The sequence below is a fragment of the Phyllostomus discolor genome, chromosome 15 (assembly GCF_004126475.2).
Source record: "Phyllostomus discolor isolate MPI-MPIP mPhyDis1 chromosome 15, mPhyDis1.pri.v3, whole genome shotgun sequence".
In the NCBI taxonomy this organism is placed as follows: domain Eukaryota; kingdom Metazoa; phylum Chordata; class Mammalia; order Chiroptera; family Phyllostomidae; genus Phyllostomus; species Phyllostomus discolor.
The window spans coordinates 4,614,965-4,634,305 of NC_040917.2; the positions used below are offsets into that span (position 1 = coordinate 4,614,965).

The 19,341-nt window shown below is 42.9% G+C and overlaps 1 protein-coding gene across 1 annotated transcript in view; it reads right to left on the bottom strand.

The window, feature by feature from the left end:
- Positions 1-19,341, bottom strand: part of RYR2 (ryanodine receptor 2) — a 533,272-nt gene that overhangs the window by 386,906 nt on the left and 127,025 nt on the right. The window contains 1 exon segment of the mRNA XM_036016051.1: positions 10,585-10,704. Coding sequence (XP_035871944.1) covers positions 10,585-10,704 — 120 coding nt within the window.

Genomic DNA, 19,341 nt, shown 5'->3' on the forward strand with positions numbered 1-19,341 from the left:
CAAAAATGCATTGTGTACCAGAGTTACAAGGTGAACTGACATTCTGTCTCTGCCGGCAGGTGGTCCGATGACTCTTATTTCATAACAACACCAGAAAGTAAATATAAAGGGACACGCAGTTCTGCACCAAGAAGTGCTGTGTAAAAACTCATTTTGACTGATGGAAAAATGGAGGGAGTGGGGGAAGGAGGGAGAAAGCAAAAGCTAGGGAGACGCGGCTGCTTTTGCAGGCAGAAGGGGGATGCACAGAAACTCAGGGGGCTTCACTGAGGAGGCTCAGGGCCAGCTGCCTGGGGCACAGACAGGGTTCCTTCAGGGAAGGCTGTACAAGGGTGTTCTGGGGGAAAGAAAGCAGAGCACATGCAGAGGTGCGTGCCTTCCGGTCAAGGCAATTGGTGAGCCTGTTCACACCTCCAGGGAAGATTCCTCATGTCTAAATGCATAAATCAGCAAGGGATGACAAAGAGCTGCTTCTGGCCCAAACTCTAGCCAGGTGCCTCGGAACCCTCTTCTCAACTAGGCCTTCACCTCAGTTTGTAAGAGTGACAAACTCAACACCAATGACTTTGTGCGTCCTTTCCCTGTCACTAAGAGACATGAACACTCACAGAGTTTCTAACAGCTCGAGGCCACATCCCTGGGGTGACCCTGGCCCCTCGAGAGTGCCTGTCTGAGCAAGCTCAAGGCTGCCAGGGAATTCAGTGTTTGTTTAGAGCTCTGATGACAGTCCCCTGCCCACCCTTTCTTAGACCATGTCCCAAAGCGGCCTTACAATCGTGAATCCTTCTCTGTCCCTTTGAGATGTGCCTGTACCCCGCACAACTCAGGAGTGTCTTTCTCAAGGACCTGAAACCCATCCTTAGAAACGTCATCATCAGGAAGGGTGGGACCACTGTCCTCCCATTTCCTGGGGGGATAAATCCTAAGTTCTATGGCTGCCATTGGCCGGGTCCCGCTCACAGGGACTGACCCTGGCTCACGCTGCACTCCCCGATGCTACAGGGTCCCTGCTTCCCATCCCCTCACTCTCCCTTATGAAGCCCGGTCACTTCTGTACAAATCAAAGTGGAGTTCACTTCACCCTGGACTCTTCCCTGTTGCAGACAAAAATCTGTCCTGACCACTTTTACCAGAGTCCAGCTTATTTACCTTTGCTAGCAGAACACAAACAATGCCACCCACTGCCCTCCAGATTTCAGTCGCTCTCTATCCCCAAACACACCTGTGCTGGCTCCCTGGCTGGGACAGCCCGCCCTACCCCCAGCAGGACACCTGGGAATCCCCAGTGATGGGCAAATGCTTCTCCGGTTCCTCTGTCCTTGTTCTCCTTACGAAACACTTGCTCCCACATCACACTTGTTTATCTATATTATTTTACTCATTCATTCTCTCAAGCACATCCACTGACTTACTAAAAACCATCTGTCGAGGAGCTCCACTCAAATGCTATGCCTCCACCTCCATCAAACTTCACCGACACTCCAGCCACCCATTCCACAGGGAGGCTACCGGGTTGGCTCCGGCTTCTCCTTTAAGAATGTAACATTTTCCATGTGCTCTACAGAGACAGACACACCCTACCATCTGGCCTACTGCCTGGCTCTGTATAGCCTACGGGCTGGAAGTGGCTGTTAGGCTTTTTAATGGGTAAAGAAAAATCACAAGAGTAGTACATTAAATTTTATGACACATAAAGTCAAAAATTCAAATTTCAGCATCCATAAATACAGTTTTGGGGAACATGGCCATGCTCACTGGTCTGTGTACTGTCTGGCTGTTCTCGTATCATTGTCAATGTCAGATGTGAGTAGTTATAATAGAAAATGTATGGCCCAGAAGCCTGAAGTACTTACTGTTCGGCTTTCTACAGGAGGAGCATGCCCCATGCCCACCCGTGTAGACCACCCTGTGCTGCAGCCTGTGCACCCAGCAATGGTCAATCCCGTCCCCAGACTGGGAGGCAGGAGGGGAAGCAGCCCTACCACACCACTCAGTGCCCAGGCACCCACTCAGTTCAGTCGGAGCATCGGAAGGCGTCTCCTCCCCACACCTGGACCTGCTATCATCACAGTAACTATTCCAGAGTCAACTCTCAGTTCCCACCCGCTCTTCCGCCTATGCCCTTGCCTCTGCCTGTGCCCTCACGACTTATCCGTGAGGACTCCATCTCCCAGAATGCAATGGGCCCTCACCAGCCCAGCCTTGGATTCCCAGGACACAGACGGGATTCTAAGTGTGTGACAGAGTGCCAGGAAGTACCAGGGCACTGTGGCTCACTTTGCTGCCAGAGGAAGGCAGGTGACATGAATGCAGGTGTGTGCCAGTCCTTCCTCAGTGTTTGAGGAAACCCTGGTAAATTCCAGGTGGGTCTTTCTCCCACTGGCTCCATCTACCTGACAATCAGATTTCAGATCACACTGTTTTTCAGTCTTCGACTTCAGTGTTTTGAGTTTTCATTTCATGTCAAGGAAACACAATAGGAAATCCAAAGCTCATCTTTCACAACAATGAGAATTCTTTTAACTCTTTAAAATATTCTGAGAATGAGTCTTTAGCGCATACAACAATGTATGGAAGCTACATCATTCTGGAATTCCACCAAAACGCTCCCTACCTTGGGGATTCCAACTTGTGTCACCCTACTGTGTCACCAACCGTGCCCTGACCAGGGAGCAGCATCAGTGAAGGTTTAACACTGAGAAGAACTATTTCCACACAACATATAAGTTATAATTTAACAACACATTCCCTTCTGGCCAACAGATAATCTGTCAAAGACTGTTAGACACTCCTTATAACTCCTGTGCTCTACCAGGACGTTAAGTACGCAATCATTTATTCTTGACACACTGCACACTCCTTCATTGTTAGGGTATTTCCTTTCTGCCACACCCGCCACCCACTTTGTCTCCCTCTTGAAGTATTGGCAAAGAAATAATTATATTAACAAAAGCACACCGATTTTAGGAAACAAATATGGCTATTGATCATTTCTGGGTTTTTCCCCAATCACACTTGTCTTTCCTTTTCCTCCCTGTTGCCCCCCAAAAATTCTTTAAAAGTCATAACAAAGTAAACAGAACAACAAAAATGGTAATATTTTTGTTTTATTACTTCAATTAATTTTTAGGGGAAATACACTGAGAAACAAGTATCTGCTATTTAAAATGTTTCATAAACTCTATTTTACAAGTGATTCATATCACCCAGCATTTATCTTATACTGACATTTTTATTATTCAAAAACCCTTGGTTGAATAAGAAGGGCAGTTCATCTGGAATATCACAACTATTATGCATCATTAATATCCTAATGCATTATTTATGGTGGTGAGTAATACCCTGCAATGAGAAGTCACTGAGGATGAAATATTGCTCTATCATGTTCCATTACGAGAGGAAATACTTTTAATTACAGTTATGCCGCCGAAGCTGGGGAAGCGGGAAGAGCCCGGAGAGAGCTCTAGCCCAGGCTCACCTTCCTGTCTGGAAGCCTGATGACACCAAGTCTTGGTTTACACATACAGTGGACATGAGCCATCCTGGAAACACAGATCCATCAAAGCGTCAGGCTGAAATGGACCCTAAAGACCCTCTTACCTGCTCTGCCCTGTGCCTGCACAGAGAAACACCAGGAAACGATTCTTGCAGCAGTCAGGTCTTTAAACGAGAGTCCTTTTATTTCCAAGGAACTGTCTGCTTCAAGGGACCACATTATGACTGTCAACAAATGATTTGTCTAAGACTATTACTGGTCCCCTTCCAAGTTCATGTACACTTGAGTTTGTGTGTAAGCACCAAGTGTCATTCCATGTGTGTATGTGTTTCAATACACCTTCCCATGGGTACACATACATGAAGGCTACTCTTACTCTGACCATACAACCAGCTTAGTGGATTTCTCTCACAAATCCACTTTTGCAGTAGAGTTTCCATGGACTCTTTTGGGATTCTTAATCAAATCATCTGCAACTGGGGACAGTTTACCTCTTAATTCCAAACTAAGTCTCCATGTCTCATTACATCTGCTCCTACCTCCAACACCAACCCGCACGACAGAGACACCGAACATCCTTCGTTAAGTTATGCCTAATGCTAACCAGCTGTGTTCCCTGTAAATAGGGGATGAACTTTAAAGTGTGTGTGTGTGAAATAATGTTAAGAAACTATCCCTCAATTCCTACTTTATTATTGATTTGAAACAAAGAGGTTTTGAACTTTGTCAGGTCACTTGTCCTTGTTGTTAGGGGTATCCAAATGACTCTTTCCCTTAGCCCTACTAATGTGAAACATTGTTATCAAAGGAGTGTTTGATATTGAGCCACTCGGATTTCTGAAATAAACCACATGTGGTCATAATGTACATTTTATGTTTTAATGCAACATTGGATTTTTAAAAGTATTTTACCTCAGATTTCTGTATCAATATCCTTAAGTGCAATTGATCTATAATTTCCCAAAGTAATTTTTTAATGTTTTGTAATCCATATTATACTCCCTCAATGAAATGAAATTTGGGAGTCTTCTTTTTTACTATTCTTTGATATAATTAAAGCAGCCTTGTTAAATAACTAGAAGTTATCTGACCCTGCATTTCTTCTCAAGAAATTCTTCTACTACTTTATTTATTTTATGATAATTACTCTATTTAGACTTTCTGCAGTCAACTTATCTTCTCTGAAAAACGATACATTTCATTAAGCCTTTCAAATCTACTTGCATATAATTGAGCAAATGTTCCCTTCAAAATTAATTTCCTCTATTTTAATCATTATCCCTCTCCTGCCTTATCTAAATTCAAATATTCGAGTATTTGTGCTTTCTCCCTTTTTCTTGATTAATTATGGCTTGACTATTGATTTTGTCCAAAGAGACAAATTTTTAATTAACTCATTAATTTCCTTTTTATCTTTATTAATTCCATCCTGTTGCTTTCTTTAGATTACTTTGTTTTTCTTTTTTCTAGTTTTTTATCTGGTTGTTTAATTAATTTCTTTTTATTTTCATTTTCACCCGAGAGCAAGCTTATTGATTTTAGAGAGGGGGGAAGGAAAGGAAAAGAGGGAGAGAAACAATGATTTGAGAAACATCAATCATTTGCCTCCCACATGTGCCCCAAATGGGGACTGAACCCACAACCCAGGCATGTGCCCTGATGGGGAATCAAACCCACAACCTTTTGGTTTACAGGATGATACTCCAACTGACTGAGCCACACCAGCCAGGTCTAATTAATTTCTTTTTAAATTTTATTAATATATCCATTTAATGATAAAAATTTTACTCTGAAAATGTCCTTAAGTTATATCCCACATATTCTAAGAGATCATGTATTCATTTTAACTATGTTCAAGAAATTCTTCAATTTTATTTGATATTTTTCATTTAACCCAAAATTTATTTGATAGTGTGCTTTTTCACTCTAGCTACAAGGAACTTTTGTGTCTGTTTGGCCTTTTTTTGAAAAACGGACTTCTAGTTTTATTCCATTGGAGTCAGGTGTGTAGTATCCCTACTCTTGGGAATTTCCTGAGGTTATCTTTGTGGCCTAAAATATGGTCAACATTATTTAATGTTGTATATGAAGCTTTAAAAATGTATAGCTTCTTTCAGATTTTAACAAAGGTCAACCTCATTGACCTTTCATGCTAAATGAAGATTAGAATAACTGAAATGAAGAATACACTAGAAGGAATCAACAGCAAATTAAAAGAAGCAGAGGACTGAATCAGTGATTTGGAAGACAGGGTAACAGAAAACACCCAATCAGAACAGCAAAAAGATAAAGAATTTTTTTAAATGATAATTTAAGGAACTTTTAGGACAACACGAAATGCACCAACATTCACATCACTGGGGTTTCAAAAGGAGAAGAGGGAAAGCAAAATATTGAGAACCTATCTGAAAAAATACTCACAGAAAACTTCCCTGATTTGGCAAAGGAAACACAAATACAAATCAAGGAAGCACAGAGAATCCCAGACAAGATAAACCCAAAGAGGCCCACACCAAGAACAGTATAATTAAAATGGAAAATGTTAAAGACAAAGAGAGAATCTTAAAAGCAGCAAAAGAAAAGCAGTTAGTTACCTACAATGGAGCTCCTATAAGACTATCAGCTGATTTTTCAACAGAAACTTTGCAGGCCAGAAGGCACTGGCACAAAATATTCAAAGTGACAAAAAGCAATGACCTACAAGATTACTCTAAGCAAGGGTTTCATTAAAAATTGAAGGAGAGATAAAAGTGTTTCCCAGACAAAAAAATAACTAAAAGAATCCATCACCATCAAACTAGTATTATAAGAAATGCTACAGGGACTTCTTTCAGAAAAAAAAATAAGTATGAATAATAAAATGGTAATAACTATGTACCTATCAATAATTGCTTTAAATGTAAATGGATCAACTATTCCAATTAAGAGATATAGAGTGGCTGAATGGATAAACAAGGCCCATACATATGCTATCTAAAAGAGATATACTTTAGATCAAAAGAATGAAAGTAAAGAAATGGAAAAGCTATTTCATACAAATAGAAATGGGAAAAAAAAGCAGACAAAACAAACTGTAAAACAAAGGCTATGAAAAGACACAAAGAAGGACACCACATAATGGTAAAGGGAGCAATCCAACGTGAGAATATGACCCTTGCAAACATTTATGCACCGAACACAGGAGCACCTACATACGTCAAGCAAATATTGATGGACATCAAAGAAGAGACTGACAGTAATACAGCCACAGTAGGGGACTTTAACACCCTATTGACATCAATGGATAGACCTTCCAGAAAAAAAATTAACAAGGAAACAGTGGCGTTAAGTGACACATTAGAGTAGATGGAGTTATTTTTTTATTTTTATTTTTTTAGATGGAGTTATTGATATTTTGAGAGCCTTATACTGCAAAACTGCAGGATATAAGTGGATAGATCTTCCAGACAGAAAGTCAACAAGAAAACAGCAGCCTTAAACAACACACTGCACCAGAGAGACCTGATTGATACTTTCAGAGCACACCCAAACAGCAGAATATACATTCCTTTCAAGTGCACAGAGAACCTGTATTATTTACAACAGCCAAGATAAGGGAGCAACCTAAGTGCTCATTAATGAATGACTGAATAAAGAAGATGTGGTGAATATATACAAGGGAATATTACTCAGCCATGAAAAGGATGTAATATTACCATTTGTGATAGCATGGAAGGACTTAGAGGGTAATATACTAAGTGAAATAAGTCAGTCAGAGAAAAACAAGTACCACAGATTTCATTTATATATGGAATCCAAAAAAAAAGAATAAACAAATTGGAAACAGACTCATAGATGCAGAGAAAAAATTGATAGTTGGCAGATAAGAGGGAAGTTTAAGAGCCAGGTGAAAATGATGAAAGGATTAAGTACAGACTGGTAGTCACAAGACAGTCCCAGAGATAGAGTACTTCACAGGAAATATCATTGGTAATACTGTAAGCATTATGTATGGTATTGGGTGGGTACTAAACTCATTAAGGGAATCACTTCATAAACTATATAAATGCTAACCATTATGCTATATACCTGTATATAATACAAAATACTGATACCAACTATAACTGAGAATTTTTTTAATAATAAAAAAGATACATAAGGTGGGTCTGTCTGATCAGGACTGGTTCCTAAGAGCAAAAGCTTCTCAATTCTAAAATATAGAAACAAAGAAGGAAAGCCACTCCTATAAGGATCACACAACAAATATGTATAGGGATGAATTGTGAATAACTAATGGACACATCATCAGATTTAATGTTTACATTTTCTGCCAGAAAGTCTGTGCTGGAATCATGAACCATTATCTTTCAGACTGAAATCAGCCTGAAAAAATACCCTAGGAGCATGAACCAGTCTTCTGGCCAGTCCTGCTTTTGATTAAAAGATTCTATAGCTTAAGATATTTCTGGGACCGTTTCCAGGAACAGACACATAATTAGCAATGACTGACTACTCATGGCCAACAATAATTCTGGTCTCCCAATCTTTATAATAGATGTAGCAGACGCTAATTTGAGGGCAAAAAGGGACATCTCTGATTTTCTACCAATAAAAGTCAAATCCAGGCTTACATATTTTAAATATTAACTGAAACCTAGAATTACTCTGTTATTATAGAAAATAAAGCCTATCTTATAAAAAAATTGAGCTGGCCTAAGATGGGGTTCCCTTTCAAACTTAACAACCTACTAAATTTTAAGTTACTATTTCAAGGCACTATGCTTGGTACTGAAAAGCAAGGAAACAAATGAGCTATGCTCCAGTCCTTGGAATTGAGAAGCCGGTGCATGCATCTGGAAGTATACATACAGATTTTTCTGGAAGAGAAGGTGGTGTGGATACTACCAGAATTAAGCCCAACTGGCAATACAATAGAAGTGTAAACAAAGCCTTAGAAACACTGAGAGAACTCAGGGCACTTGGAAAGAAGCAACCCAGAAGAGGGACTGTATGAGACAGGCTTCAAGGGGCAAAAGCACTTGAGCAGGCAGAGTCCAGGACAGATCTGTGTCAGAGAGGACAGAAAAGGGTGTTTATGTTGTAAGAACTTCAAATAAACAGTTCAGATAGGCTTAATGAACTTCCAATTGCTCCACAATTTTAATAGTTCATCCTACATGCAAGTTTTCAGATAAACCAGAAAAGATTAAGATACAATGACAACAACAAAAATGGTTCAAGTGGTCAGTTCACAGGCGTCAGCAGTAACCACTAGAGAGTCAGCTACCAAGAGAGTCAGCCACCCCTGCAAGGCACTGAGCAGCTGGACACCTGCCCCATTCTGGCATCTTGGCCACCACCAGAAGTCAGGAGCATTCACTCTCGGTGTTGGAACTGGTGGTTAAGATGCGGGGCTGAGAAAGCAGCAGCTGATGCAGGGTTCAATGTCCTGCAGAAACCCAAAACCAGCTAGGTTCCAGCCAGTATAAAATATCCCAGACCATGGGGCAAGAGCCAAAGAGTAAAGCATGCAACATTTTCTTTTCAAAAAGAATATTGTTTTACATATATGCTCCTGCTGAAAAAGTTTATTGACAGACCATGAATTAAGAAGAGTACTTTCACAACTGACACTTATCACAATAGCTTTTGCAAGAAGAATGCTCAACACTTAACAAATTAAACATAAATCTAAGCAGGGCCACAAAATGCATGATGTTTACCCACCCACTATTACACTGTCAATAATGTTACTTGGCATGAAATTATGACGAGCGATACACCCAGTACACGATTGCTCAGCACCACTTCACAGAATGGGCAAGGGGGTGCACGTGGAGAAAAGCGTCAGGGACTAGGCCAGACAAAAGGAGCCACTGCTCACCGGGCTGTTCCCATTCACGGGCATGTTTCCAGTGGCACACCTGCCCTCTTGTACTGTCCCAGCTGGGCAGAGGACATGACAGCCATTGTTATGTACACTCTCACGGCAACAGGTAAATGAGATCGTGCCTGTCACAGGACTCTAAACCAGAAAGCAATGCACAAAAGATTAAACTCATTGTTTTCCAGCTGATTTCCTACCCCAACACCTCTGTCTCCTCTAATTCCCTCCCAGGGCACAGCTGTAAATGCGGCCCAACACGAAATCGTAAATTTACTTAAAACATTATGAGAGTTTTTTGTGATTACGTGTCTCAATGTACTTAATGTGTAGCCCAAGACAACTCTTCTTCTGCCAGTGCGGCCCAAACAGGCTGAAAGGTCGGACAACCCTGTAACACAATCTGATCTATCAGCACATCTGTAAGGCCCCAAAGCACGTCCCCCATGCCCCGTTTTCCCACCAGTCTTGCTTCTGATCTGAAGACCACCACTCCTGCAGGTGCCACACCCTGGCCTCGATGTCCCCCTGCTCTCTCAGACCCTCTTGTCCACACACACAGCCACAGCAATCCGCTGCACATCTAACCCAAACGCCTCACTCCCAATTCCCACGGCCTCCCTTCCTTCTAGGGAGAACCTCACCTCCCATCCTGCCAGGCAGGCCCTCCATGGCAGGCCCCTTAGAGACTTCACCTGCCATCAGCAGCCCTGCAGCTGCCGGGGCTTCCAGCTGCTCCTTGAACACCTAGAAAGCACAGCCCTAACCGGGGACCCTTCAATCACCTGGTTCCTCTTTCCAGAGCAGCCAAGAACTTAGTACTGCTCACTCCCTCGTTTCATTCTCTTCTGCCCCACCACCACTGCCACCAGCAGGCCCTCCCGCCCCACCCTCCATGACAGGGTGCATCTTGCTTCATCACTCACAACCTAATTCTGCTCTTCTTGTGGCCCCAAGTTCCAAAATCACATCACTTATTTACTTGTTTACTTGTCCACTGGAATATAACATCACGGGGCCAGGACTCTTCCATTTCCATAAATAATTACATCTGAGTTATCAGCAAAGAGCCGGGGCTCAATTAAAAATTTGCCTGAGGAATAGCACACATAGTTTTCACATCCACTTCGGGTTATCTGTCCCAGAAAACAGCAGCATGCCCATCAATAACTCCAATGCTATGAGCAAAACGGACTGTGTGAATGGCCTCAAAGGCTTGACATACCTTGGAATTCGAGGTGGACTCCAGGAAACAGAGTCTGTTGCCAAATCCTTCAGCTGCCAGACACAGCTTCTGCTGCTCCTTGTGGGCGGCCGCCGTGCACTGCAGCACCACCTCATCATCCTGCAGGGACAAAAAGGGACACCATGAGACCGACGGACAGGACGAGTCTGAACCCGATCTACGAGAACGCACTAGTGCATTTCAAACACCAGAAAAAAATGCCGGAACAACTGTCAAAAAAAAAAAAAGCCCCACAGAATTGATTCACAGAGCTCATTTCCTTACAAAAAAGAAAAGTCGTGGGGGAGGGGTGCGGTGAGCGGTTGCTGCCATCCAAGGCAATCAACCATTTTCTCGCCATCAACACTGATCCCCAGAGGCAGCCTGCATGTGAAATACGACTCCCACAGCAGCACTCCTTCACAGTCTCAGCCATCGAAAGCACCAAGGAATTATCTGACATAGTCCTAAGACATTAAGAACCATCCAGGGCGGAACAGACTCTAACAGCCCATACGCACACGTCGTTGCAGAAGTAACGCAGGAACACGAGCAGTAACAGGACTCCAGGTTTGGAGGGCCAGGAAAGTCATCTTTGCTACCACATATTGGCCCTGATCTTAACTGTAATAATCCTAGTTGCTCAAAAACTTACAGAGAGCCCTGGCCAGGTGGCACAGTGGGCCGGAATATCACCCTTACATCAAAAAGTTGAAGGTTCAATCCCCAGCCAGGGCATGTACCTAGTTCATGGGTTCAGTCCCAGGTCAGGGCACATACAGGAGGCAACCAGTCGATGTTTCTCTCTCACATCAATGTTTCTAGGCCTCTGTCCATTCCTCTCTCTTGAAAATCAATAAACATATCCTCAGGTGAGGATTTAAAAAATGGACAGACAGATGATTTTTTAGTTCAATCCTCTGAAATCCGGTTACAATCAGTTAATTCGGCAGGACTACAGGAAAACTTTAGTGGGAAAGATGGTAGGTGGTGACTGCCCTGGCAGCCTGAGCAGGGACGCTGGATCAGCAGCAGCTGGAACCCCATCACCAGGCCTGCTGAGCAGGTCAGATGACCTCGCCAACACAGACTCTCCAAAATCAGGAGGTGCACTCTACATGGCAACTGATGTGCCCGAGGCACCGAATGGACACCAAGTGGGAGACACCACTATCATTTTTTAACAAAGCATCTCACTTTAACAGATTCTAAGTGGCAAATTCCCCAAAAGTCGAACCATTTATATTTTGACATTTCAACCTCCAAGAAACAGGACGCTTAACAGAGTAGAGAAAGAATGACCATATTTACTGACCCTCTCACTGGAATCGGGGGAGAAAAGGACACAGAAGTACATCCAAGAAGCCCCCACCATGGCAGCAGAATGGAGGTGATGAGCTATGATAAATACTTGCAAGCAGAAAGCAAGCCTCTTTGGTTAACCAGAAGAATATATCCATTGGAAAAGTGTAGCTCTAATTTGCATTTGAAACCCATATTATGCATTTGCTGTATTTCCCCCAGGGCCGCAGCAGCGCCTGACAGCGAGCTTATAGCAGCAGTCACAGGCAAAGCCAAATCCCTCAGCAATTACCTCCCAGCTCTCCCACCAGGTGCTCGATCATTTCCAGTGCACATTCCATCGTTACATTAAAAAAGTCATTCAGTTTAAAAATTGCATTATCTTCACATGATGAGTACAACTGAATATTACTTCATGTTCAGTCAGGGTGTAATAAAAAATAATGAGGTCGTTTGTTGCAGCGTGATAACAGAGCTGCGTGGGCCCGTGGCCTCCTCCCGTCTCACCTACTAGGACCACGTGTGCAAACTGCAGGCCTGCTGCCTTCAGGTGCTGGAGGCTAGCTAAATACAGTTAGTAATAAACACATTAACGTACTAATTGAAGACACTTTGGGAGTGAGAATAAGAGACTATCGCAAGGCACAAAGATGGGGAGACAGAGAGCAAGGGCACGCCGTAACGAAACTGCGGAGTAGGCCAGTCCTGGATCTGTGCACGTACTCCTCACACAGCCCTGTAACACAAACACTGCCCACACACACAGATGGGAAAACAAGGCCCAAAGGAACTGGCCACTCACAGAAGGCTGACCACACTTCCTTCCAGGCACTGATCATTAACCTGTTCATCTATTGGGGTGCCCAAAAAGTTCGTGTGATTTTTTGCCTAAGATGTCTCTAGTAGTGCTTAGTTGTCTTTAATTTCATTCAAAACAATTTGGTTAGATGATACTGTGACAGCTGTCATATCAGTGTGCATTTAAAAAACAAGTTATCAAAATCAGTGAATTTTTGTGTAGCCATTTTAATATTGAAAATGGAAGAAAACATGTGATATTTTTGGCATATTATGCTGTATTATTTCAAGAAAGGTAAAAATGCAACTGAAATGCAAAAAATTATTTGTGCAGTGTATGGAGAAGGTGCCGTGACTCATTAAACATGTCAAAAGTGGTTTGCGAAGTTTTGTGCTAGAGATTTTTCACCAATGGCACTCCGAGGTCAGGCGGACCAGTTGAAGTTGATAGTGGTCAAATTGAAACATTAACTGAGAAAAATCAAGGTGTTGCCTGCAGGACACAGCTGACATACTCAAAATATCCAACTCAATGAAGTTATTGGTGGAAATGAAAAATGTGTCTTCTACTTTAAGGAAAAAGCAATACTGACCTATTGGCCAACCCAGCGGATCTAACATCCTCAGCCCCGTGTTATTTCAAGAGGCTGGGCTGGTTTTTACTGCATTTGTCACCTGGAGAAGCCCTTCTCCATCACTAATGTGCACCCACCACCTGGGGTCTTGTTAAAAGGCAGATTCTGACCTGTGGGTCTTGGGTGGCCCTAAGTCTGCCCTTGTAACAGGTGCTCAGTATGAGGGAGCCAGAAGGGAACCAGAAAGCATGTGGACCCCAGGCGAGAGGACAGCCATCTTTTATGAGACTTCGGAGCCATCAACAGAGTGAGTACTGAAATAAGCCCATGGACCTTGGACAGATGGGAAATGAGAGCATGTGGAGATGCTCAGATACTGGTGCACACCAACCACATATGGGAAAGAATATGTAAATGTAATAACATGCTGAACCCCCCTATGAAGTGAATAAGCCTGCTCCCTTGTGCGACGCTTCCCTCAGCCTATGCCCCTACACTGACCCCACACTGTCACGGGTACCTGGTCAGGCGGCAGTGGGTTCTGGGTAGAGAGGCCGAGGCTGCCGCTTGGACCATGATTTCACAATGGAACCCATCCTGGTGTACTTACCAGCATTTCCAGTTAGTCTGGGAGCTGTTTTTATTGACCTTCCAATAAGCAAAGGGTACCTTTTACACAGAAAAGAAAATACACTGACCACCGATGGACCAAACCTCAACTCACAAAAGCCTGCCTGCTCCCTTTAATTCACTCCTCATTCATCTCCAGGCACAATCCTCCTCCAAGCCAGAAGTGTTCTGAGAACCTTCTGACTATGTATCTGAGATCTTCTGATAAGTAGCTTTAACTCTTACTACATTCCATGTGCAGTAAATCTGGTTGTTGTCAGCAGACACTTGTGCACATAAGGATACAAACTTACACACAGACACACAAACACACAGGCACACACGCAGGATCTGTCCTCTGTTCCCAGAACAAAGACTCCACACTGTGCTAGTACTGACGGGCTCTAGAGGTGAGCACTGCTTGATGAGGAAACAGGGCAAGTCTTTCTGCCTGAGTCCTAAGGCCTCTGCTGAGTCAGGCTTTGCTGCCTGGCCCTGAGGCCCAGCCTGCTCCCATTTCTTGTCCTCACTTTTCAGTGGCAGGTATATACCTGATAACCATCCTGTCTGTCAACCCACAAAAACTAAGTGTCCTTTTGTACATTTTGCTTTTGAGCTTCTAGTTCCCCATGTTCTAGTACCAAGGGCAACAAATTTTGATTCAACTCACAAGAAATCACACTCTACAACCAAAATGCTAAAAATGAATTCTGCTTATGTTCTATTATTTTACTTTTTTAAAATTTCCAAGACTGTTGATTAATTTACTATGAATGTCTAGCACAGGGGTGTCCAAGCCACAGCCTGCAGGCCTCATACGGCCCAGGGTGGCTATGAATGTGTCCCAACACAAAATCGTAAATGTGTTTAAAACCTTTTTCTTGCTCATTGGTTTTTGTTGGTGTTTGTATATTTAACATGTAGCCCAACATGACTCTTCTTCTTCCAGTGTGGCCCAGAGATGCCACAAGGATAGCATCTTCTGTTGCTAGAAACACTTCACTTGGCACCATTCCTTATGTTAAAAAACAAAGAAACAAAATAAAACTTGAAGAAACAAAATCACTAATCTATCTTCATGCAAATTCTGGACCAATAAATACATTATAAGAAAGAAGTATGTTAGAAGAAACTTCAGGAGCAATCAGATCAATGGCAGCACTTATGAGGAAGCAACATGCAGCTCAAGGTCACCGAGTCCTCTGGCCTCTGGCCTCTGGCCTCTGCCCCACCAATGCCTTTCACAGACGCCCTCGCCACCAGCCCCGTCTCTCGCCAGCATCTTCAAAACCACTGAGCAGTTTCTGCGTTGCATGCCCTTCCCAGTGGCCCTGCACCTGAGGCCGCACCTTGGACCTGAGTGTACTGCTTCCCCGCTTACAACTTTTTAATGACTTCTCACTGCTCTAAGGAAAAAGACCCCAAAACCCCTTAGCCTGCAAGGCCCTGCACTGCATGGCTGAGTGTCGGGAGCAGCCTCCCATACTCTTCCAGGCCTGCTGCACCTGCCACTGGATCCAACCCCCTCTGGCTATGACATAGTCACCATTCACAGGCCCACTCAAGAATCCTCTCCAAAGGCAAGCCCTCCTGAGCCACCAGGCCACCTCAGTGCATTTGCTCTGTGCTCCGCAGCACACTCAGTAAATGACTACTCATAACCCACTTCATGATCACTCACAAGTCCGGGCTGCCACGCTGACAAAGCTGCTTTTAGAACTGTCAAGGTAAGATCCCATTTCATTCGCAACCAAAGCTGATACTGTGGGATCCCACTGAGGGGTTTCCTGGTTATACGCAGCCAGGACATAGGGGAACATGGGGAGAAAGTCACTGACCCTGTCCAATGCACTGATGACAGATTCTAACATATCACAAGTACCCACTGCATCAACATACAGCCCAACTGAAGCACTGGGAGAAAAGCAGTCCAGTCCCACATTCTCCTCCCATTTCCACATAAACATAACAAAACTCTCATTACATGTCTTTCCACATACAATCTAAGCAAATCAAACAAACTGTACTCTTGAAAAGCAAAAAATGCTTTAGGAACTCTGGTCATTAAAAAGTCCCACACATCACACCAGGTACCTTCCTCAGACTTCACATCATGCTTGTCTTTCAAGACCTTTGTCCAGGTCTGGACTTTCCATACCAGGCCGGGTCCCTCAGTCATGCCCTGATCATGTTTCCACCATTGGCTCCAACCCTAAGACCACACCATGTGCACTGTACCCTATGGCTGTCTGCTGAGCTGACCAGGTTAAACTCTACGGAAGCCAGACGTCTAAGGAATGTAAACGCTTTCATTAGAACCTGAGGCAATCATATCACCAGTCAGTCTGGACCATAGAAAATGCTCCATAAATATAAATTGGGTTGTTTCCTCCTGTTAGATGCTCCTGTATTCTTCCTGTGACCTTACAACCCTTTAGAGCGGATACCTATCAGAGGGTGGGGGAAGGGGAGCCCGCACATTCCACGCAGTCAGCAGGGAGCAGGTAGGATGTGACTTCTGTAACAACGTGCCAGGCCTGCTACAATAGGACGACGTGGACCATAAACATCAAACAACCTCAACAGCTTCTTTCAAACACTATTCATCACTGAAGACATCACACATGCTAGAAAATCTTCTCAGAGCTGGAGATTAATCACTGACTAAATCAAAGGACCTGAACTGGTTACTAGGCTTACACTCTGGCTGGAGAAGAGAGACAATGAACAAAATCATGATAAATTAGTAAATTATATTAAAAGTGACAAGTTCTATGAAGAAAAATGGAACTGTGTGATGAGGGTCAGGAGTACCACTGGGGTTTGGAGGCTGAAGTTCTGACAGTTGGGCCCACAGAGGGGTGACATCAGAGCAAACACCTGAGGCTAGGTGGGTCAGCCACGTGACTGTCCAAGGGGGGCAGGAGGGGACACCGCCTGTTCAGGAAACCGGGCTGTCACTGTAGCTGGAGCAGAGGAGTCCTGGGAGTGTGGTGGCCAGCGGGCTGTAGACAATGGGGGTGCCGCATCAGGAGGGGCCTTGAGCCCAGTGCGAGAACTTGGGTTTCACTGAAGGATCAGGGAGCCTCCAGGTCCTGTGCAAACACAGCCCACAGGGAGGCAAAGAAGAAATAGGGAAGACTTACGGGGGTGACCGCAGCCCCTCAGGGCACACGATGCTGACTCAGACCAGAGTGGGGGCCGTAGGGAGAAGCAATCCAGTTCTGAATGTTCTGCATGTACTGAGTCCTCTTATGTTCCAGGGACTGTGATAAGGAGTCAGAAATTTATCTCACATATTCCATCATCACTTCTAACTTTTCTGCCATATGGCCAAATAAAATGTTATCTATATGATTTGGTTTTCTTATATTAAGTATGTAGCTATCAGAGCAAACAAGTTGAGACAATTTCAAAAAAAGGAAGTCCTTATGTTTACTCTTGCATGAAGTCTGTATTTATCCATTTAAAACACTGCAGGCAGCTCTCAACTCACACATCAGGACAAGACCATAAAATGGCTGTGCGAAGCAAGCTTTGAGAAAATTGTTTATGATTGTTCTATGACCTTCAAAACTTTCTGTCCAAACATTTAAAATTTTTGTTTAGTATCAGTTATAAAAATACAGAAGACATGAAAAAACACTCCTCCAAAGAAGACATACAGATGGCCAATAGACATATGAAAAGATGTTCAACGTCACTAATCCTCAGGGAAACGCAAATCAAAACCACAGTGAGATACCACCTCACACCTGCCACAATGGCTGTAATCAATAAGTCAACAAACAACTAGAACTGGAGAAGATGTAGAGAAAGGGGAACCTTCATGCACTGTTGGTGGAAATGCAGACTGGTGCAGCCACCATGGAAAACAGTACAGGGGTTCCTCAAAAAACTAAAAATAGGCATACTGTATGATCCAGCAATTTCATTTCTGGGTACTTATCCAAAGAAAACAAAAAACTAATTCAAAAAGATATATGCATTCCTATGGTCATCACAGCATTATTTATTACAACTAAATCATGGAAGCAACCTAGATGTCCACTGATAAACGGATAAAGAAAATGTGACGTGTGGGGGGGTGATGGAATATTATACAGCAATGAAAAAAGAATGAAATCCTGCCATTTGTGATAGCATAAATTGACCTAGAGGGTTTTATGCTAAGTGAAATAGCAGGCAGAGAAAGGTAGATACCAGATGATCTCAACTACATGTGAAATCTAAAAAAAAACAATCAAAATGAACAAACAAAACAAAAACAGACTCATAGAAACAGAAACCAAAGGGACAGTTACCAGAAAGAAGGGAGTGGGGGGAGGGTGAAAAAGGAAGAGAAACATACTCAATAATATTGTGATAAGTTGGCAAGGTGACAGATGATTTCTAGAGTTAGTGCAGTGATCACACTGTAAGGAATAAAAATGTCAAATCAATATATTGTACACCTGAAACTAAGAAGACTAATATAAATATTATATATACAAACTATACTTAGATAAAAAAAATTGAGTGCAGCGAAACAAAAAAATAATAAAACAAAGATTTGTTTCATACACTATACTGCAAAACATTAGAAACACTGAGAATTTTAGAAAAGAATTTAACTATGAAGTTGAAAATATACATGCCTGCAACCTGACAACTCCATTCCTAAATAAATCTAGCAGAGAAAACCTTGTTTATTAGTATGAGAAAGTTCATCACAGCACCGAGGTCATGAGAAAGAAAGTGGTGCTAACCTCAGCATTCAGTGGAAGAGTCCTGAGGATGAAAAGATTATTGAATTATGTAGTCTTAATTTTCACATATCTAAACAGGATTTACAGACTACCTAGAAATGTTTTCCAATCTTTACAACAGTATCCTTGAATCCACCACCTACTTAATGTTCACAGCAGAAAGAAAATTAATTTATCAGTGTTGATATTTAAATTTAATTTACATATTTCAATCTCCCCCTTCAGTTAAGAAATTTGAGATGATTCCAATAAAGAGTATATAAAAAAGCATTTTGACATCTGAGATTCAATGGAAAGCCAACTGCCACTGAACAGATATCTCAGACATAAACGTTTGAGTATTTCATAGGCTCTGTATAGGAAGGGATTCGTGAAGAAATTAAACACGGTGACTTGTAAGAGCCAAAACTACTTCCTGAGAAGTACTGTGAATTCTCCCCAGCCACCACCAAAGGGCTGATGAAGGAGAGGTGGGCAGTGCAGGCTCCCAGCTTCCTTCTGAGGTTCCACCCAGCTCTCAGGATCCCAAGTATCTGGAATCTTATTATCTGCAAAATCACATCTGCAGGAGAAAAGGCACAGGAGCAGGAAGGAGACTTGATTCTTGCTGAAAAATAAAGGGATTTACTCTGAGGTTGGGGTTACTTCAGGATATTCTAGAACCAAAATGTTGGAAGCCATAATGATCAGGAAAAGGAAAACCCACAGCCTTCCCTGTGAGTTCC